This window comes from Bemisia tabaci, chromosome 7 (assembly GCF_918797505.1).
Source record: "Bemisia tabaci chromosome 7, PGI_BMITA_v3".
NCBI classification, from domain to species: Eukaryota; Metazoa; Arthropoda; class Insecta; order Hemiptera; family Aleyrodidae; genus Bemisia; species Bemisia tabaci.
In genome coordinates, this window is record NC_092799.1 from 35,769,774 (window position 1) to 35,792,859 (window position 23,086).

At 38.3% G+C, this 23,086-nt stretch overlaps 1 protein-coding gene across 2 annotated transcripts in view; it reads right to left on the reverse strand.

The window, feature by feature from the left end:
* Nucleotides 1-4,859: 4,859 nt before the first annotated feature.
* The window catches only part of bsf (bicoid stability factor), a gene marked incomplete at its 5' end in the record, with an annotated part of 46,467 nt that continues 28,240 nt past the window's right edge, over nucleotides 4,860-23,086 (reverse strand). The window contains 8 exon segments of one of the 2 annotated variants that reach the window (XR_011900304.1): nucleotides 4,860-5,543; nucleotides 6,405-6,507; nucleotides 7,141-7,289; nucleotides 8,052-8,339; nucleotides 12,233-12,422; nucleotides 15,543-15,871; nucleotides 20,250-20,390; nucleotides 21,823-21,982. Coding sequence is in view for 1 of the 2 variants with exons in the window: in XM_072302988.1 (XP_072159089.1) it covers nucleotides 6,457-6,507; nucleotides 7,141-7,289; nucleotides 8,052-8,339; nucleotides 12,233-12,422; nucleotides 15,543-15,871; nucleotides 20,250-20,390; nucleotides 21,823-21,982 (1,308 nt within the window). 2 annotated transcript variants of the gene reach the window in all.

The window sequence follows — 23,086 nt, forward strand, 5'->3', positions numbered from 1 at the left end:
TAAAACTTCGAGATAGGGAGAAATGCCCTTTGACACTTTTGATCAGTAGGTTAAGACCTACAACATATCAAAACGCCAGCCGATTTAACCGGGCCCACTTTTCCCATAAGACCGGTCCGTCGTCCTTTAGCAAAAAGTACCAATTGATACAAATAGCAGAGACGTGAAAATAGTAGGTATGTGTCCAACATTTCATTTATTCGGCACGCTTTTCCAAGATTTCCAACATATTCATATTGGATTTATCTTCTTGTTTTCTTTTCAAAATGATAATTGATTTGGGCACGTCCTATTTTCGGCTGTGTTGCTCACGCAGCCCTTGAAGCACCACTACAGATAAGACAAACGAAACTAACGCAATATGGAAACAGAGCAAATGGAAAGACGGCGCAGAGATACAACTATTCGTGCTTGATGGATGTCTGTGTTGCGTCTGCAAAATTGAAGGCGCGATGGCGTGAGTTGTGAATTCGCGATATTCCGCAGCTCAGCTTTGCGCTGCCAATGTGGTGTCATGAGAAAATTAAGAAACGAGGCTCGATTATTACGGCTCTCCTATTTACGGCTCTGTTGCTCATAGGTACAGTCTTTAAAGCACCGCTACAAATACAAATAAGGCAAACTGAAACAAACGCAGTATGGAAATAGAGCAAATTAAAAGAAGCGCGTTGATGACGGCGCAGAGATACGACTATTCATACTTGATGGATGTCTGTGTTGCATCTCCAAAATTGAAGGGGCGATGGCGCAAGGCGTGAACCAGCAGTGCTCCGTTCTATGCTGCCTAAATTGTTCTAGTATAAATGTTTTCCTATCTCTTTATTTTTACTTTTCTTACTGAACACCTTGTCTCTGCTTCAAAATTTCACCTTGTACTTTCTAGATAGAATGTTTCATTTTTCGATGAGGTTAAAAAGATCTTTTCGGTGTACATATTTCTCGGGTCCATGCAGGCCCGCCACATCCCATCTCGGGCCCTGGTACCAGTTTTAAAGTCCGGGCCCCAAGCATGGAGGGGGGGGGGGTCCGAGGGGCATCCCCCGAGAAATTTTAGAATTTTTACGACTAATCGGACGCATTTTGAAGCTTCCATAAAGATTTTTCCATCAATTTCTGCGTAGTAATTATATTTTTTTTCTACTTTCAGCACAAAATACTTGCGAATTGTTGCATTCAAAACATCTGGAACATTTTTATTTTTTTCTTGGGGGGGGGGGGGGACGGAACATATGATACTATTTTCAGTTCAAAGAGGGCCAGGCCCCCCTGGACTCCCCCTTCGTTTGTCTATGGCCAGGGAGTTGAGCCATGAGCAGGCCCGTCACAAAGGGGGGGGGGGATACTGGGTCCCTGGTACCGGGGCCCAGGCCCCGGAGCGGGCCCGTGTTGCCCGTGAAAAACCACTACGAATTCACATACAACCCTTGTTTCGTAAGAAAAAGTGAAAAATTTACCCTAAAAATTCCAGGGTAAAATCCAAAATAACCAGGGCTCGAGATGGGATGTGGCGAGCCTGCATGAAGGCTATTTCCATTTAAATCTTCAGTCACATTCATACGGCGCAATGATACAACTATTTGAACTCTCCGGAATGCGTGAGGTATCACGCCGCATTTGAAGGCGTTTTCAAATCAGCCAAGTTCCGATACCCGGATTATCGTTTTGCATAGTTCATATTCTTTTGTTATATTCCGTACCACTCGTTTATTTTTAATCCTCGTATAAAAACCACCCATTTGCTAAATACAATTCTAGCTGGAGCGCACTTCAGCTATGCATTCACCACTGCAAAAATGTCAAAGGAAATCGACTTGCCCAGCGTGCATGGAGGCTATTTCCGTTTCAATCTTCCGTCGCATTTCTAAGGCGCAATGATACAACTATTTGAACTCTCCGGAATGCGTGAGATATCACGCCGTATTTGAAGGCGTTTTCAAATCAATCAAGTTTCGATACCCGGATTATCGTTTTGCATAGTTCATATTATTTTGTTTCCATTACTAACCACTTGTTTAATTATAATCCTCCTATAAAAACCACCCATTTGCTAAATACAATTCTAGCTGGAGCGCACTTCAGCTATGCATTCACCACTGCAAAAATGTGCGGCTAGAATTGCTAAAATCCAGCTAGAATTGTATATAGCAAATGGGTGGTTTTTATACGGAATATAACAAAAGAATATGAACTATGCAAAACGATAATCCGGGTATCGGAACTTGGCTGATTTGAAAACGCCTTCAAATGCGGCGTGATACCTCACGCATTCCGGAGAGTTCAAATAGTTGTATTATTGCGCCGTATGAATGTGACGGAAGATTTAAATGGAAATAGCCTTCATGCAGGCTCGCCACATCCCATCTCGAGCCCTGGTACCAGTTTTTTAGGCCCGGGCCCCAAGCACGGAGGGGGGGGGGGGTCCGAGGGGCATCCTTCGAGAAATTTCAGAATTTATACGACTAATCGGACGCATTTTGTAGCTTCCATAAAGAATTTTCCCATCAATTTCTGCGGAATAATTATCTTTTTTTTCTAATACTTTCAGAGCAAAATACTTGCGAAATGTTGCATTCAAAACATCTGGAAAATTTTTATTTTGTTTTTTTGGGGGGGGGGGGTGATACCCCCCCCCCCCCCAATACTACTTACGATACTACTTATGATACTATTTTCAATTCTATGAGGGCCAGGCCCCCCTGGACTCCCCCTTCGTTTGTCTATGGCAAGGGAGTTGAGCCATGAGCCATGAGCCATTGAAGTCCCAGACTGGAGACTCTTTAGCATCTGACGACGGAAGAAAATGAAACGCAGTTACTAAAAATATCCCTCTGTACTGAAAATCTTGAAAATTTAAGAAGAACTCTACAGTGTCCCAGCGTGTTTCTGAAAATCTATCCACCTTTTGCGGAATTTTTAGGGTAAATTTTTCACTTTTTCTTACGAAACAAGGGTTGCATGTGAATTCGTAGTGGTTTTTCACGGGTAACACGGGCCCCCTCCAGGGCCCGGGCCCCGGTTCCAGGGACCCAGTATCCCCCCCCCCCCCCCTTGTGGCGGGCCTGGGTCCATGAACCCGAAAATGAAGCATCATTTTACGACTTTTAGTTTTTAAAAGCAGTATTACAGGTCGCAAGCTCTGGCTCGATTCTTGTGGAAATATTGATGCATGCATGCGTCTGGTACCTAGCTTTGATTTTATATTCTTTTTTTCATTTCTTGGGTCTCCCGGTTACTTAGAAGTGTTCAATTTGGCAATGCTCTGTGCAATCACTAAACTTCGAACCTGAAAATAGCGTAAAATTGAACCACTGGACAAGGTACGAATTTCAGCATTCTGATATATGTTTCTTAACCATATTTTTACGTAAAACACGATGCACACAACCAAAATTACCGAAATTAACTCCTTAGAGATATTTAATAATTCTTGATGCGTGAATTCAAACCACCGGCTCATGAAAACTCAATGCTCTACGTGATTCACATCGCGCGCTAAACGTTATCATGACAGTCTCTACGATATACAAATCTGGCAACCTCAATCTTGACGCTTTGGCTCAGCTACGGCAAATTGCTTATAGTTTGAACACCACGTGGTGGGGCATGAACATTGCTCGACTAAGAAGCTTGCTGAAACCGGTAAGTGCGCGATTTGACACACGTAGAGCTTTGAGTTTCTTGTGAGCGGGCAGTTCAAATTCCTCGTAACCAATGTGAAATAAAAACGTTAATATCTTCGTTAGGAGTTGATTTAAGTAATTTTCGTTGCGCGAATCGTGTTCTACGTGAAATTCTGGTTAAGATACTTATATCAGAATGCCTAAATTCGTACCTTGTCTAGTGGTCCATTGTGCTGATTTGCCTTGGTGATTCCCAACCCTCCATCCCCCCCCCGGGGGCGGCAAAATGTCACTTTAGGCCCCTTTAGCTGGCTAAGGGTATTCGCCCTGAGATGTGAGCAAGTCTGACCGCGTGAGGTGCAACACCCATCAATGAGTCCAAATAGCACCACCAGCCACTCAGGCCAAAGCCGGACTATTAAGTGCAGTCGAGATTCGTTTTAAGAATTCTCATGTACCCGGTGGAAGGACCAATAGAATTCGGCCCAACCCGATTCATTACTTGTTAAGCTATTAATTTTCTTAAGTTGCTTAACTTGCAGCTTGAACCTGTGAGTGGAATGAACTACCACACAAATCGCGGGTTCAGTAGATACTCACAGTGACGGCACTCACTTTGCGGCATAAAATGTCCGAAAACTTGTAAACGCTGACTTGCTGTGCTGGCGCACAATGGAGGTTTTAGCTGTTGCTCTGCAACCCTTTCACTCTGAACTTCAAAATTATGCACGGAAAATATCTTGACAACCTGAACTTTCACCCAAATCATCTTGCAGTTAATCTTCTCTACAACTCAAGTTGCACTTACTGTCTTGCAAGACGTCAGGTACTGGATCTTCAGTCATGCATGTAACTACTATCATACGAACCCTCATCTCTCCCAAGTGCGAGTTTGATCTTTCATAAATTTTAAACTTTGGCATAAATATTCTTAAGGTTAGTCCTACTAACCTATCCTAAGTGAAATCATTGAACAGATAGTAATGGCCTGACGGCCGATTCCTTCTCTCTTGATACCTGGCTTTCCTTGTTGTTTCTTCCCTGGACCTTGCAATCCTGATAAATTTATTGCAATGCTCGATCTTTGACACCAAAAGAAAAATAAGTTCTTAAAAAACACTTTTAAAATTCCAATTAAATTTTAAACAATTTTAAGATAATACTTCCAAAATTCTGATTTTTTAGAAAACTTTTCTCCTTCAAATTTTCATGATGAAGTTACAAAAGTAAAAAAATGTCTAAGTTTGAACAAGCTTTTTATTTCATGATTTCCTTTTTAAATTCGATATCCATGCTTGTGAAAATGTCAGAAAGGACAAGCTCCAGAGGCACTGATAGAAAAATATGGGGAAAACACAGTGATATTTCTGTGTCAGGGATATTTCCCAAACTTGAGAATAGTGCAGACAAGAGAAAATCACAAGGTTCGATGTTTACAATTTTTTTTTTTTTTTTTTTTCTCTCGAAATAATTTACAATATTTCATAGTGATACAAAATGACTAACACAATTCAACAGTAAAGAAAAAACAGTAGAAAAAAAAGAAGAGAAAAACTACAACAAAATCCTAGACTAATATTTACAAAACTGGATCGGTTGACAAGTTAAAATGATCAAAAATAGTGACTCACATATGAGAGGATTCATAGAAAGGGGGCATCGGGTGATAATTGTGAATCAGGAGCTAAGAAATATTCTTTGCAGAGAGTTGCCACTGGCATTGAAACTACGACAATGTTTTAATTGAGTGAGCTCGAAGGGCTCAAAAAATAAGGTTCACCTCTTTAAGGCAACACAGCTCCAGTACGCACCAAGGTATTCATGCAAAGGTCTGTTCTAGAGGTGTCGATTTTCACAATGATTCAAACCGGGAAGGCCAAAAATAATTTGAAAATTACAGCGAACTGTTTGTTCTTGTTTCAACTGCAAACACAAAAGTAGAAAGAACAATTAAAGTAAATACAAACCACGAGCAAGGATAAGAATAAGATCTAGTGGCACAAGATGTACTTAACCTTCGCATACTTTAAACCCCAAAATGCTGCCAGAGATGATTCTTGAAAGTTAGCAATACTGTTTTTCCTTCATTTAAAAGTGTGTAAGACGATTGATTCTTGCCTTACCCAAAATCAATATTTTTGATGGATTTAAATGGAGGAATAACAGTGTTGCCGGCTTGAAAAATCGCCACTGTATGCTGCTGGATTGCTTACCCTGCTTAATGGTCCATTGGCCTATGCATTTTGGAAAGCCTTGATTTCCCGAATTTTCCAAAAGATGATTTCCCCCCCCCCCCCCCCAATTTATTCATGATTTTGTAACAAACTTTCTGTTTCCTATCCGTTGCAAACTAGTCGCAAATTTTCAAAACCTTTTTTCCTCACCTTTCAATCATAGCTTGAAGCCAACAGGTTGCATGGTCAAGAAATTGCTGCACCTCAACGAGCATCGACCAAGATTAGTGGTGAAATGGGTTCATGGAATTTTCTAAAATTCAAAACTCAAATTCTCTGAATCTTTCCTGTATTCATTCTCAATTTGTCCACTATTTGTACACAGAAAATTAGACAAAATTCAAGATTAAAACCAGTTTTACAGCCGAAACTTTAATTTTCTGCCAGTCATTTTTTATTAATTTTAAACTTCTCAATATTTATGGAGTTTTCTCAAAAACACCAGAAGTTTTTTCATGATTTTTTTTTTTCCGAATTGAATTCTCTATATTTCCTCAGTTTTCCCTAGGTTATTAGGAGCCTAAAAAGTGAAATTTCATATAATACTCACTAAAAACCAAGAGATGCCATCAACAATTGTTGAAATTCAAATTTCAAATGCATTACTGCGTTGAGACTTTCTGTTTGTTTTCATCTTCACCTTCTGCAGAGACCTAGAAAAGAAAATAAGGACCACTTCGTAAAATAGAACTGCATAGTTTAAGGGATAAGATTAAGGAATTAAAGTAAATAATTGCACAGAATTTTCGACTTTTATGAATTACTTTTGAGGAGAATGGAGACTTCAGTCCACAGCGGCTTGATCAAGACTGCTGAACCACCTCTCGGTCGGCAATCTCAGCATACTAGTTTTATTTTTTAATGTGCATAATAAGTTCAAAACCTGAAATGATTGTCTTCTAAATCAGAGAAAATGATGGTACAAAAACAAAACCTACACAAACAATGAAGAATTCAAAGTATCTTAGCAAATAACTCATAAAAATGAATCCTGTCATTGGAGCCTATTCTAGAAGAGTGTGAGAGGCGCTTGCCATCAGACAGTACAGAATGAGAAGTATTAAAGAAAGGATTATGGAGTCTCTTTAGAAGCACGATCTCATTTTTAATATTTATTACATCAAGTTTTCCCTGTAAAAACTAAAATTAAAAAACTATCGGTTTTAATCTTTCTCTTCGTTTCTGAAGATTCACCTGTATACACTTCATTACTTGATTTACTGGATTGCATATTTCACAGGAGAACACTAAAATAATTATTGATATGAATTTAACACTGTACTTACTGTAGGAATTTTAAAGTCGAATGGGAGATTAGAAGCTTTGGCTTGCCTCTCCAAGTTCTTCAAAACACTTCTTCTTAATTGAGAGATATCTACATCTTTCAGTCCTGATTCTAGTCTCCTCAACGCTTCATCGGGCTGATTTTTAAGCACTAAAGGGTGAGATAAGAATGGAAGACAGAGATCAAATACTTCAATTACGGAAAAAACTGATGCTCCAGTGATTTATTTGGTTTATGAACGGTTTTGTACTGATTTCTTGTTGACAGCAGAGTTTCTGTACTTTAAATGGTTTGAAATTTGCAGTTTAAAAAAATTAGAGATGAGTCTATTTAAAATTGTTGGCGAGTTCAGAACTCAATATCATTACCGAAAAAAAAGGGTGTCTACAGCATCGGCAGCAAAAAATTCCCTGATTTTTCCCTAATCTTTCCTGACTGATCTTATTAACAATTAGCACGCATAGAACTAAAAAGGAGATATTTTTGGCATCAATAGCACTGCAAGTGATGGTAAGATGTGATCCTTTTTCTTTCCTTCATTTATCATTTAATTGAATAAAATGTGATTTCTTCATGAAAATTATTCCTCAATTCATAATTCAAAGTGTAACTCAGCGCACTGAAATCCAAACCAGATTGAGACTTAGTTTGATCATGTTGACAAGCTGATGTTTTCTCCAATTTCAAGTATTAATCTAAAATGCAATCTTAATTTTAACGTCTAAAGAATTCGCACTGTCCTAACTAGAAGTTACAAGCATGAATGCACACTCAACTAAACTTTCACACGGCAACTTCTGAAAACTCCAGAATATTAAAAATACTGGATTTCCATATTTTTTCAAGTGAAAACATAATCAAATTATTTCCAAAATTCAAGTAATTTTTCTATAACTAATACATTAGACTTACTGCACAAGCGTATTTCTGCGGTGATTATCCGAGCCTTTTTTCTCTCTAGGTTTACTCCATTTGAGCTTGACCAAACGGCGTCCTTGATTCGGTCTAATAGTGAAGAATCCTCCCTGTACTCACAAAGCTTTATTGCAGGCTCAAAAAAGTTCATTTCGTCCTGCATCAAAGAGTTTCGAAGTCTCTCTCTTTCCTCTGATTTTATGTCCAGAACTGTGTAGATGTTCCACAGACATTTTTCACTTACAGTTAAGCTCTTTTCTTTTGCTCTTTCACACAATGCTTCAACTGAAAAATAGGAAAAAATTCACATGGCTTGATAGAATATTCGTTTTTTAAAAAGTTTACATGAGACACAAAGGGAGGAATGTTTGTGGCTGCTCATATTCAAAGATACCTTGTAAAGACCTAAAATCTGCAGTTTAGATAACATAGGGCTGAGTTCTGATGTCTCTGCATCTGCCTTTAAATCAAGATGCATTATTATTATAATTACAGGAAATTTTTGAGTGATTTCCATCTGATTATCTTATTAATAGACGCAACAGTTTTTTTTTTGTTACATCAGAGGAACCAACATTAAGCTAAACAATTGCGATGGATAAGCTTCACAAGTTCTATTACATTGCTAAATCCAGGGAGTAAACTATGAGCCTCCAACAACATTTTGTACAGAGTGATCAAGCTCACGCAGATTCAAAATGTCATATCCAGGGTGTCTACTAAAACAGGCTGGTTAAAAATCAGTACTCAATAATTTTTTAGTACATTCCCAAGAAATTCAGTACTACCTCAGCAGAAAAATTCAGTACCTTTTCAGTACCTCTATTCGACGAAATCCGAAAAATTTCAAAAATTTTTGCTCAAATTGCGACAAAAATGACGTGGCCACAAAATTTCATTGGTAGCTTGAAGATTAACTAACAGCACAATCGCGATCTTGCAGGTAAATACTACTCAAAGAATCAAGGTGCAGGGGATTGCATACTTCCCAGGCTTTATTAAAAACCACGCATGGTGTGAAGGAAAAGATTCTGGACCTTCTTGTAAAATTTCCGTACTTTCTTAGTGCTTCCGGACCACCTTAAAAAAATCAGTGCTATTTCCCGGCTTTCCGGACTAGTAAGTGAGTGCTTTTCATGAAAAATCACATCTGTCTAGAATCTTGCTGGCACATAAAAACCACATCTATGTGGCAAGAAGTTTGTTTTTTAGAATACAGCTGTAATACAGGTCTAGATCCTGTTCGCAACGTACTCTTTTGCCACCTAATTTGGTGAGCTTTTACAAGCTGGCAAGATTTCAGACAACCGTGATTTTTTGCGATTTGTAACAAGTTTTGAATTATTGACAACTCTGGAATGACATACATTTCTACCAGCTCACTTTAATGCATTACATCCAAATTTAACACAAAAAATGAGAACAAGAAACATTAGTGAAACAAGGCCGAGAGGAGAAAAAGCTTTAGGGGCCTTTACAAATCCCACCTGGGTTTTGCAAAAGGTTTAAAAATTATAAGACACTCGTTCTATGTAGACTCTATGCCAAATAACCTTCTGATTGAAACCTAGACAAACGCGCAGCAGCGCCTCAAACCCAAAATGCAAAGGGTAAAATTAGTTTTTGGCCAACTTTGTCGAAAATTATCATTCTTCCACGACAGAATTCAAAAGTAGTTTTTTGCGTACTTTTAATTTCTAGCCTTTAAAATGGCTTTTGATAAGTTACAAGGAGCATTACCGTCCATCAATGCATTTCTTGCCAATTTTTAGCAGTTTCCTGATTTTGAAACTAAATTTAACCTAAAAACTGAGAACATTTCTGAAAAAAACGTAAATTATTGGGTATAAAAGGATTATGAAAGTTGCTCCTTCATTGCAAAATTATCAAGTAAAATCGTCCTAAATTGTTAAGAATTTCAAAAGTTGTAAAAATCGCCACACTTAAGTTTCAAAACCATGGGGTAAAGCTTTCGTAAGAACATACATTAAACTTCTTAGGAATCCATAAAAATATGAAAAAGTGTGATGTACCACTAGACAAGGTACGAATTTAAGCATTCTGATACATGTTTCTTAACCAGAAGTTTATGAAGAACACGATTCTTGCATTGAAAATTACTGAAATTAACTCCTAACCAATATATTAACGTTTTTACTTTACTACTACTTCTTTGTTTTCTTTATCGGGAGCTATGGTCACTTACTTTTCTTCCTTTTTCGCCCGATGCAAATTCGGTTGCCACTATTTATACATTTATACTATGGCCATTTCCGCTTCAGCAGAAGCCATCATCAGGTAATTTTTAAAAAACGAACAATGAAAACAAAAACAAAAAACCGAAGCTAAAAATTCCGCGTATGTATCGCCGGCGACGCGTCGCAATACTAGTCATTGCGATATATTGCCGGTGATCAGCTGACTGTGCTGCGTCACGTAGGAGGGCGGGGGGACGATCACTGGTGCCACCTGTTGCTCAATTTGTGAATTAAGTAGTTGTTCCTTAGGTGTTTTCATTATTTCGATTTGTTCTAATACAATTAATTTCCGACCTTTTTAACATACTTGTCCTAGTTTCGCATAACAATTTTCCAGTTTACGGTCAGTGCCGGATTATATGGTCCCCAAATGATGAATGTCCTCTCCTTTTTAGTATGGCACAGTCAACGTGTTCTTTCAGCCTTGTTGCCACACTCCTTCCTGTTTGGCCTACATATCGTCACCTTCCAGGCAAAGTATCACAAGCGCCATGCGACACTTAAAAATTTCCGCCGCCATTTTATTTTTTTACAGAGAAATTGTTCAACGAAGCTGTCCGAAAATTTCACTGAATTTTCTTTGTGCTGCCGATAAAATATAGTGAAATTTCCAAACAGATTTAACCAACAATTTCTCAGTAAAGAAATAAAATGGCAGCGGAAATTTTTAAACGTCGCATGGCGCTTGTGATACTTTGCCTGGAAGGTGAGGATATATTTTTCCACAGTTATATTCTATTTTGTACACACCGCTTGCTTCCAATTTTTTTTTTCCAATATTTGGGCAGAATATTGATCAATACAAAAGAGAAAAGTGAAAAATTGGAAGCAAGCGGTGTGTACAAAATAAAATGTAACTGTGGAAAAATATATGTAGGCCAAACAGGAAGGAGTGTGGCAACAAGGCTGAAAGAACACGTTGACTGTGCCATACTAAAAAGGAGAGGACATTCATCATTTGGGGACCATATAATCCGACACTGACCGTAAACTGGAAAATTGTTATGCGAAACTAGGACAAGTATGTTACAAAGGCCGGAAATTAATTGTATTAGAACAAATCGAAATAATGAAAACACCTAAGGAACAGCTACTTAATTCACAAATTGAGCAACAGGTGGCACCAGTGATCGTCCCCCCGCCCTCCTACGTGACGCAACACAGTCAGCTGATCACCGGCAATATATCGCGGCACTAACTAGTATCGCGACGCGTCGCGGGCAATAAATACGCGGAATTTTTAGCTTCGGTTTTTTGTTTTTGTTTTCATTGTTCGTTTTTTAAAAATTACCTGATGATGGCTTCTGCTGAAGCTGAAATGGCCATAGTATAAATGTATAAATAGTGGCAACCGAATTTGCATCGGGCGAAAAAGGAAGAAAAGTAAGTTTTTACTTTATATTGGTTAAGGGAAATTTGAATTGCCCTAACATGAGAAACGCAATACTCTACGTTAGTCAAATTGCACCTTACAGAGGTTTTGGCAGGCTCCTCAATTGAGCATTGCTCCTTTTCCATCCTTTATTGGTCAAAGTGTAGACAATTTACTAAAGCTGAGCCAAAGTGTCAAGATTGAGGTTTATGTATTTTCGTATCGCAGAGACTGCCACGGAACGTTTAGTGTGCGATTTGACTTACGTAGACCATTGTGTTTTCATGGGTGGGAAGTTTGAAATCTTGCGTCAAGAAACATTAAATATCTTGTTTAAGAGTTAGTTTCAGCAATTTTTGTTGTGCAAATCGTGTTCTGCGTGAAATTTTGGTAAAGAAACCAGTGCCTAACTTCGTATCTTGTCTAGTGGTCCATTGCACCTGGATTCATATGATGTGCAAATTGAACTAATTTTCACAAAAATTTCTAAGTTTGGTTGAACATGAAAGTCTGATGGGACCAAAAAATCGACTTCGACTTTAATTTACCTTCCGCCAAGTATTGTGGCTGTTCTGCTAGAACTCTCAAAAGCACACCTATTGGGAACGTAACTTCGAGTCGTTCACTATCGGCTGTGATTAATTCCAAATCGAGTTCCTTAAACAGGTCAGAAATTCGTCCTGCTTCTTTGCACGCAACAAATATAGAGCGAAGGAGAAATGGATCCTGACCTTGTTCCTGAAAGGCAAGAAATAACACATAGTTGAGTGTAAAGATCGATATATGTATTGAAGTGGCGAAAGAACCTGCCAAAAAAAAGTTGTATTTAATTGCATTACCTTAAAACCTACTAAAACATCATGCTAGGTGGGGTAAAATCAACACATTAAAACAGAATTATCCTAACTTCACTTCATGATGCCAATTTTCTTGCGTGCTTCATTCTTTTACAAGATAATGAGCAGAGTAGTTCTTTGGAACTTTATGTGAGATTCCTGTAAATTATGAAAAATTTATTGATACAATTTTGATGCAGTATATTGCTTGATTTCCTTGAAATTAAAAGGAAAATAATTATAGCATCAGAGGAAATTACAAGGCTCATCCAGAAAGAGGGTCTCCTACAAATTTTCTTGCAAACCGGTAATGTTGAGAAAAAACCACATATACCGTTATATCCAGTATACTCTCAGCTTCAATTGAAACACCAAGTTCGAAAAAACACCAACTCGGAAATTGTAATACGTTTAGGAAACACAAAAATTTGCGCACAAGCGAAAAAGTTACTTGAAAAAACAGCTGATTTAGGTGCCAAAGGGCAAGTGCTGGGTGACAGTGTACAGAACCGAGATAAAATAGACGAGCCATGTTTAATGACAGATTATTAGGCATTTACAAGTTGCCGAGTTGGTGTGTTTTCGTTCTTACTGACTTTCAGATATTGATTTTTCATGGTTTGCGGGGAAAAACGTCTAGTTTTTGACATATAACCCGTGAATATTTTTAAAACTTCTTGGTACAGGGTATACTGAATCGTGAACCTAAAAAAGAAAACTACGAAATCAGATGGCCACCCGTTTTTCTTGAAAGGCCTTAAATTGGTACTTCCAATAAAATATTAAATCTTTTCTCTTTGTAGTACTTTTTTCTGGCAAACATTTTAGTTGATGGCACCAAGTACGCTAGAAAAGTGTTTTATGAGCTACTGGCCCTGAAAAAGTCCACTGCTCCCTCCCCACCTCAATAGGAACGCCCGCTAATAGAACGTGTAGTCATTCTCATCACCCTTTCTCTGCTGCTGTTTTGAGGGTTTCCAGTTGCAATTTCAAAATTTTCGTTTGCATGCAGATTCACCTATCTATAAGTGTTATACTAAGCCGTAAAAAAGGGGAAAATCGAAAAAAACTCTAGTTGGTGTATTTTCGAACTCATTGATTCAATGGGCCTGTTGCAAACTTTTGCTAGAGCAAAAATAAGAGTTGTTCCTCATACATAATGTCTCAAAAATCACGATGAGCACATCAGCAATCTCTGAAATGCACCCCTAACTTCTCAATCTGCGTAAGAAATTTGCTTTTTTTTAAGCTTCCCGCTTCAAACAGGATACTACAGCACAGGTGAACATTTCGTTGGAAGAGTCATTCCATTCACTCCCTGCTCAACATGGCCGATGCTTCTGCAAGCAAGTTGAGGAGAGATCGAGGTTAATCAAGGTGGATATCTATCAACGCGACGAAAATGTGAATGTAAACAAGCTAATTGTTATCAGGTGGTTAGAATCATTGTCCCGTCACATGTGTTTTGGCGGATTGGCGTTGGCTGTGTTGAATATTGCGTAGTGTCCTTGTGAACAGGGGTTGGATGGAATGACTCCTCTAACGAAATGTTCACCTGTGTCGTGGTATCGTTCATGAAGCGGAAAGCTCGAAAAAACGCAAATTTCTTATGCAAATTGTGAAGTAAGAAGTGCATTTCAGACCTTGTCGATGTGCTCATCTTTATTTTTGAGACACTTTCCACGAGTTACAACTCTTATTATTGCTCTAGCAAAAGTTTGTAACAGGCCCATTACAGCCCTGATTTTTTAGCATTGCTCCACAGAAACAGTTAGGAGAACCATATTTTCCATCATCATTGCTCTCACCACAGGACTTGTGATGAACAAGTTCAGTAACCAATCTGCCAAGTTCTATGAAGGAGGGATTTCCAGGCTTGTAACAAAGCTTCACAATGGCCCTGTTCGATTTTGATGAAAAACCAATGATTTGTTGTTCCTAACTATCTGCAGCTCATCCAGCTCTCTACAATATGCAAGAGACATTTTTAGTCGTGTCTTTCTAAAGGAGTTTCAGTGTTTTGTAGGTTCTAACTCGAGTTTAACTCAACAAAACTCCAGGATGTGATATTGTGATACATTTACCAATAGCTCCTTGTACGCTGCAAACCGTATTTTGTTAAAATTCTTCCTTCTTAAGTAAATAATTTGCGAAAATGTTGCCCCTCCTCCCTCCCCTCTACCTCCAAAAATTTTTGGGTGGCTTAACTAAGGAATAAGATAGGTTATTTTTTAATGATTGAGTGTCAAGTCCTACAGGTATCCACCACAAGTGACATTGGACCCGTTTTGCACAAACCTTTTTGATCCTGTGGGAAACTAGTGAATGATGGAGAAATGATGGCCGCATTTTGAATTTGAAACTCCCGCCGCGTTTGTTCGAATTTATGTGACGTCTACGATAGCAAGCTGCTAGCCCCTAGCTGTAAAAACTCTCACTGAAAATAGTGATAACTTCGCGAAAATATCCCCATTGGACTTGTGCCGCGATTTCACGTCGATGATAAAGGTTCTTTGAATACTTTTGATTTTGATACTTTGGATACTTTATAAAAAAATATCTTCAAGAACTTAAATACTTCAACTTTCTTTTTGGTCATGAAAACCAAAAAATACCTTCGTTTTTAGTCACAAAAAAAGAGGAAAAATATTTATCGCGCTGTTTTACTTTTTCAGTTTTTTCCCAATTTCAATCGTAACCGTGATCATAATCGCGATTGATTTCGTTAATTGTAATAGAATCGTAGTCGAATTGAAAAATCCATAATCGCACAGGTCTAGTTTCACATGGAGGAGCCTTCATTGGTGAAGGTCCACCAAATGTTTGAGCAAATTGGAGCTACCTCCTTTAAAGGACACAGTAACAATCATTCTGAGAAAAAGAGAGAATGACAACATCAATTCAATGGGAACATAGTTTCAATCTAATCCAAGAAGATGTTAAAAATAAGAAAGAAAAAAAGTAAAATAGGTGCATGTAATGTTTCAAACAGTAAAAAGTAGCACACAAATACTGAACTTACTCCTGGGAGTATCCGCCTCAACTCGCACAAAGTTTCATAATCGACCGCCTCCCCTAGATTTTTGTAGAGGGGTTTAAGAGCTTGGACATTGACATAATCACCCCTGTCCGAGATAGTTTTGATAACTGAAAATGCTTCTGAAACTCTATTTTTCCTCATCAATGCTGGTAGCAAGCTGGACAGTATCGTGCTTGGAATGTTTCCTGTATTCACAAACTGAAGAGCTTTGTCTAAGTCATTTTGAGCGATACAATCTTGGAAAACCTTGATGGGCGATTTTTGTTTTTTTGTTTCAACCTTTGGCTCCTCTTGAATCTGCTTTGCCACAGCTGAAACAGATAAATGAATCATCCACTTACTGACATGGTCCAGATTAAATTTTTCGGAGTGGATTTACATGATTAAAGATGATTGGGAAAAAATACAGAACCTACGCAGAAGCTCTTAAGTTTACCTGCGAAGAACATTTAGCACTAAATTCATTTGAGTCGGAAAATTTTTTTCCATCAACATGAAACTGTTTCTTCTTTTGGCTAATACACCATCGCATACATGTTCAAACTGGAGAATGAAATCGAGAAATTTTCTTTACATTTCTACAAACGAAGGGTATCACAAATATCAGTAAATAGAAAATTATTTGTAATTTCCAAAATTACTATTTTATTTTCAGTTTAAATTATTTACTGATTAAAATACTTAACTCTATGAGCGAGCGATATTGTTTGACCCTTTCATCTTGGTTTTATGTTTTATTATGGTTCTTATTTTTTTTAAAGAATTCTTCTTGTGTCTATATTAGTTTTTATTTTTATAGATATTTATTATTTGTATTATTTATGAGAGGAGTTGTTACTTTATTGACTTGCTCTTAAGGGGTCTCCTACCCCCTTTGCTGCAATCAAATTGCCGAGCCAAGAGTGAGACGATATAAAGTGGAAAAAATTCACCTACCACCCAATGGCTAATTACAGATTTCAAAAAATGTTAAAAAAATTTAAAATAAACCTCAGCTTCAATAATAGAGTTAATTCGTCAAACAAACTAAGTAAAAATATAGATAAGAAGAATAAAGATGATCGAGAAAAATCAGGCATCTTCGAAATCAAGTGTGAAACATGTGAAAAGAGCGACATCTGAAGGACAAAAAGGTCTCTGAGTTTCAGAGAGCACATAAACAACATCTGTACTATAAGCTCCGAGGCCTCTTAAATTTGCGTATCTGGTAGCGCTTACAAGGGGAACTTACGGACCTGCCGCCTCCGATTGGGCTGAATTTTTTTTTACAGACTCTATGGACCAATTCTAGAGGTCAATTTGAGCCGTTTTCCCGAATGCGCAATAGGAAGGGCGTAAAAAATTCCCAAAAGTTGCGTTATCGGCGTGTGATTTGGTCGTGTGGCGCGTGGCAACACTGAAGCAGCCTCTTGAACCGCTTTATCGGCCTGAAGGTTTCAGTGGAGACCGGAGCCCTACTGCACAGATGCTGGTTTCATGATAGTGCTGTCCCGGGTTCGATCCCCGAGTGATTTGTCTACTTTTTATTTTCCGCATGATCACGTAACATTTTATTTTTAATTCTTCATCCGCATTTATAAATCAAGCAGTTCCGATCACTATCCCCCCCCCCCCTCATTTTACGTATATTTTCCCCCGATATTTATTCACATTGACCACCAATAACCGTATGAAACTTCATTGACATAAATTAATGAATTGAGAAGCAAAAGAAAACCTCATTTGTTACTACATTATCTCCCAATGTTTTCCTGGAAAAAAATTTAATGTGTAAATAAATCAAAGAGCAACCCCAAACCCATGTGCATGCAAGGACCGCCAAGAGACACATTATTTTGGCCCTTTGCTTTTTAATTCATTAATTTATGTCAATGAAGTTTCATACGGTTATTGGTGGTCAATGTGAGTAAATATCGGGGGAAAATATACGTAAAATGAGGGGGGGGGGATAGTGATCGGAACTGCTTGATTTATAAATGCGGATGAAGAATTAAAAATAAAATGTTACGTGATCATGCGGAAAATAAAAAGTAGACAAATCACTCGGGGATCGAACCCGGGACAGCACTATCATGAAACCAGCATCTGTGCAGTAGGGCTCCGGTCTCCACTGAAACCTTCAGGCCGATAAAGCGGTTCAAGAGGCTGCTTCAGTGTTGCCACGCGCCACACGACCAAATCACACGCCGATAACGCAACTTTTGGGAATTTTTTACGCCCTTCCTATTGCGCATTCGGGAAAACGGCTCAAATTGACCTCTAGAATTGGTCCATAGAGTCTGTAAAAAAAAATTCAGCCCAATCGGAGGCGGCAGGTCCGTAAGTTCCCCTTGTTAGTTCTAGCGTTCTATCGGGCCGGTTTTCATGATTTTTGCGGCTATCGACAGGCAATTGCCTTTGGATGAGCCCAATTTATTCAAAGGAGGGGTTGCAATTTGGGGTTGGAATTTGCAATTTGCAAATCCGGCCCCTCCACGGAGTTGAGAAATTTTTGGATGTACGACAGTTGACGGTGCATATTTGACAGAAATAATCGAGTTTTGCCAATACTCACGTTTTTCGGCTGCGAAACAGGGGCCTAAACATGGCTCCAAAGGCGAAAGTAGCTGAAATTTCGTGTTTTTCGCGGTTCTACCTCGGATTCCGACCTGGGCCCAAAGGCGACGGGTGATGAGCTTCGAAAATGGTGTCAAGGACACCTACACACGTAACATACTTGAATATGATCAACTGTCGCCTTTGGGCCCAACTTCAAAATCGAACTTTTCCAACTTTTTAGCCCGAAATAGCTAAAAATCCATGTTTTTCGCGGTTCTACCTCAGATTTCAACCTGGGCCCAAAGGCGACGGGTGATGAGCTTCGAATATGGTGTCAAGGACACCTAGACACGTAACATACTTGAATATAATCAACCGTCGCCTTTGGGCCCAACTTCAAAATCGAACTTCTCCAACTTTTTAGCCCGAAATAGCTGAAAATCCATGTTTTTCGCGGTTCTACCTCAGATTTTGACTTGGGCCCAAAGGCGACGGTTGATCATATTCAAGTATATTACGTGCGCAGGTGTCCTTGACACCATGTTCGAAGCTCATCACCCGTCGCCTTCGGGCCCAGGTCGGAATCTGAGGTAGAACCGCGAAAAACGCGAAATTTCAGCTATTTTCGCCTTCGGAGCCATGTTTAGGCCCCTGTTTCGCAGCCGAAAAACGTGAGTATCGGCAAAACTCGATTGTTTCTGTCAAATATGTACCGTCAACTGCCATATATCCAAAAATTTCTCAATTCCGTGGAGGGGCCGATTTCGGCCCAAATAGCAACCCCTCCTTTTGAAAATATGACCCAGGTTTTTTTATATTATGTGGTAAAGTTGCGAATTCTCCCATTTAAACAATTTAATTTTTAATTTTTTGTCATAGTTCGTTTGGGCGTTCTACTAGGCCGATTTCCATGATTTTTATCATTGTTATCAACACCTGATAGTCCCTAGATGAGCCTGCTGTGATCAGAATTTGAAAATAGGACCTAGGTTTTTTAATATTGGAGGAGAGCTTGGAAAGGGGGGTAAAATTTGAAATTCCCGCCCATGAAAAATGGCGGGAATTTCAAATTTAGCGGAAATTGAAGTAAGCGGGAAATGTTGAATCTTGGTCTGTTAGTCGGGTAAGTGAATCAAAGGTATGCTCCTTTGCTATAGGCTATCCAAAAGCGACGAAATGCTCTATCCAGTTTCGTTTCAGCCTTGGCGTCAAGTTTGAAATGAATGCCGATTTTTTCATTCGATTTTTATTGGTCAAATCGCCCCTGACCAGAGAGAGATTGGATAAATGAGAGTCGGGGATGAAAATATTTTCACTTTTTTGTTCGTTCTTTTGTCGACGCGGGCCTACAAGAGCACAAAGCGCCCTCTGGGGGTAGGGCCGCATAGCAGCCAGGGGGCATAGCCCCATAGTAAAATATGAGAAAGTAGAAAAATTAGCGGTGGCACAGCATTACTGGTCAGAAAAACATGAAATAGCCGGCAAACCTATTTTAAAGAAAGAGATAAACAACCTAAGAGAACTAGATGTATCGGCAAACATATATATTCACAGTGCAAACAACTTCAACACAGACTAGGCGGGCACAAATAACATCCTATTTAAATTCATTGAAACATGGCAATCAAGCACCAGCGCATGGATCAGGAAAGGAAAACAAAACAACGTTAGTTCACTGCCGGCTGATGATGGGGCCATCTAGACCCCAAAATACATCCTATTAAATTGCTAAATTAGTGCGAGTGGGTACGCGTAATTTTATCTTTTTCACGATATTGTCTTGTGACTGTCTCCTACAAAAGTTTCCAATCAAATAAGACCCTGCATTGTGGAATTGGAATGTGTAAAATGGTAGAAAAAAAACTGCAGCAGAAAAAGCATGGCAGTTGGAAGGGGAGACTTCATTTCTCCCCCTTCTCCCCTGTGAAACCTACAGTGGAGTTTTCGACCATTCCCAAATTAAAAGCCTGTGTATAGAGTTACCAGAAGAAAGATTTTTCACAGAGAATTCACTTCTTTAGAGGAAATTAACATTTTGGCTTGTCTGAAAGCTGAACTTATGGAGGCAGATTCAAGGGAGAAATCCTGAGTAAAACTGAAAAAATGTTTCAAAATGGTATTGAAAACAAGAATTTTGAAAAGAAGAACTACCTGGGACTTGGAAAGGTACTTCACGGCCATTCTTCCTTAGTAAATCAGCTAATGTAACCAAAAACTTATCAGATGGAATCTCGTCTTGCTCCTGCATACGCAACAAAAGACTGTACGCTTTTTCAGCATCATTAGCATCAGCTGCGAACAAGGGCAAAAGATGGTGTAATTAATCAAATCTTCATGAATGTTTTTTTTTTTTTTTTTTTTTCTGTCGTTTTATGGCTTTGTGTCTAAGCACCTGCAGCCAACTTTAGACTAGTGTGATAGTGTAGAGAGAAGGTTACAGGTGACTAGTTACCGACTTTAGAGGTGTAAAAAAGAAAAAACTAAAAACATGGAAAAAGGTGAGGGATTGATAAAAAAGAGGAGTTGAGTAGAGAGAGGGTGAGAACCCTTCACCATTTTCACGCTCTGATACCCGGCAGAGCGATTCATGAATGTTAAAACAGTAAGTAAAACACGGACGGTAAAAAGCATTGAGAGATTAAACCTTCATAAGTAATTAAACAATAACAGAAAATAAAACATTGTATGGTTAAAATTGACTGTGCTATACTCCCCTCAAGTTTGGCTTTTGAAACTCAAAGCAATATCACATGAAAAAAAATTCACGGAATTTAAAAAAGATTAAAAAACAATATTTTTTTGAATACAAGCCACAACAAAATCTTCGATTACGAAAAACAGAAATAAAATCTTCAAACATAAGATGCACCTGCCAATTTTTTGCAGTAAGCTAAGATGCATGACTCATTGCCATTCATTATCACCTTACTATCGCTTGTATCTTTAAGTGCTGGCTCCACTACCTCTCCTAAATAATCAGAGAAACTTATAGTGCAAAAATGCTACTGGGGAGCAAGACCTATGCTGCATTATGATTTCTCCTGTTCATAAAAAAGTTTACATGAAAAATCCACTAGATGAGCCACATCAGGATTTTCCACTGGAAAAACGTCAGAAAAAGTGCGATTAGTATTCAAAATAATACAGTGGATAAAAATTGCATGAACCTCGTTTGAAAACTACATTTCTTGTATTATAGTGGTTTGTAGAATCAAATCAAAAATGTTTTTAATTTTCTATGAATGATGATTAGTATTCAATACTTTCAGAAACCGAAGCAAGTACCTTATTATTTTAAATAAAAAGAATGCATTAAATATTCAATAATGAAGCTGTGCACTGATTCTCCTTCAAAAAAGAGAATTTGGATTTTTGTTCAGTTTTTCATAAAACAATTAAACTTTTAATATTGTACAGGAAAAAAAGAATGCACAGATAAAAGGGCTTCCATGATTTCTTCTCTTTTCTTTGTTTTCCTTCACTTGGAATTCTTTTTTTCTGGATTCTTTATAACATAAAATTGAGAAATAATCAGAGTTCCTGGAGAAAGACAAAAGACTCTATACTTAGCATTTTTGAGAATTCTATTTCCATTTCCCATGAAAAAAGGTTGCATTGGAAAGTTTTCAGCCAATCCACTTCTAAAAATTCACCAAGTTGGGCAACATTCTAAAAGGAACTTTTTAGGACAAGCTTGGATAAATATAAATAAAACATGGCGCACCATAGAGTTTGAGAAGATTCAAATAGAAAACGGAGCGGCTGATGTCAGGGATGCCTCTCGTTACTTCGATGAGGTTCTTCAAGGCGTCTTCTTCACCCCTTGTGTACATATTTTCACTGATTTGCCTGAAGCGATCTTGACGCAGTCTCAAGCCAGGAGTCTGAAATTTAACGCTGGTATTAAAATATCAAGCCAAAGGATATGGTCCATCCTTCAAAAATTCCAATAACTCAAAATGTCTTTCGAAAAGGAAACTACTCCACTATGATAGTGTTTGAAAGTTTTGAGATGACTCTCCTTAAAAATTATGCAAATGCATTGAAAATTACAAAAAATTCTGGGAGTTAATTATAATTATGATGAATAAGAAATAAAAGAAAGCATTGCAACAAAGAACACTGTTTTCTAATTTCTTCTTACAATATGTCCTAACAGTGCTAAAAAGAAGAGTACATTGTAACACCTTCTTTTGTTCATTTTATCGCATTGTCCATATTCCATTAATCTTTTGTTGTAAATCTGATTTAGTCTGGTAGGCTTTATTTTGTCTTTAAGCAGATTGGGCATTTTACCAGAGATGAGCTGCTAGCCTCACCTTCAAATCTTCCTCCTTAGCCCAGACTTGGGATAGACAACACAGGCGTTGGACCCGCCGCACAGTGGAGTATTATACCCGAAAAGCTGGCGGAAAGTCCAAAAAAAAAATGTGGTAAAAGCTTGGTAAAACAGGTAAATAATGATTCTCTGATATCTACTGCATGACATTGTGACAACAGAATCCGCTTATAACTACTGGATGGTCGAGGAAAAAAGGGTAAACCCAGCGGTTTCGCGCGCATCTTAGCTCTGGTTCAGTATTGTTTACGTTCAGCTTTTCAATCAAAGTGTGTATGCAGTGACAGGTACAAGCTACATCTCCAGGCTTATTGGCAGCAATTATTTATGGTAAGTAGTCCCTTTTTACATATATATTACTATAATTAGAAATTTGATTGTCTGGCATGTATATGCTGTTGTCAAATTGTTCAGTAAAATGGGCATTTTCCATGAAGATGCTTAAAAAAGATAGTTTCTGAATATGTGCCGGGCTGTGTCGGGCTGAAAATGAAGGATTTTCGTAAACTAGAACCCAACCGCAAGATTCTCCCGCAAAAATTTTTTACCCATATTCACCCTTTGAATTTCTGCGAATTTTTGAAATTGAGCTATGTTTCCAAGCAAAAATCACGTACTTCCGAATTTTGGATCCTACATATTTTTCAGG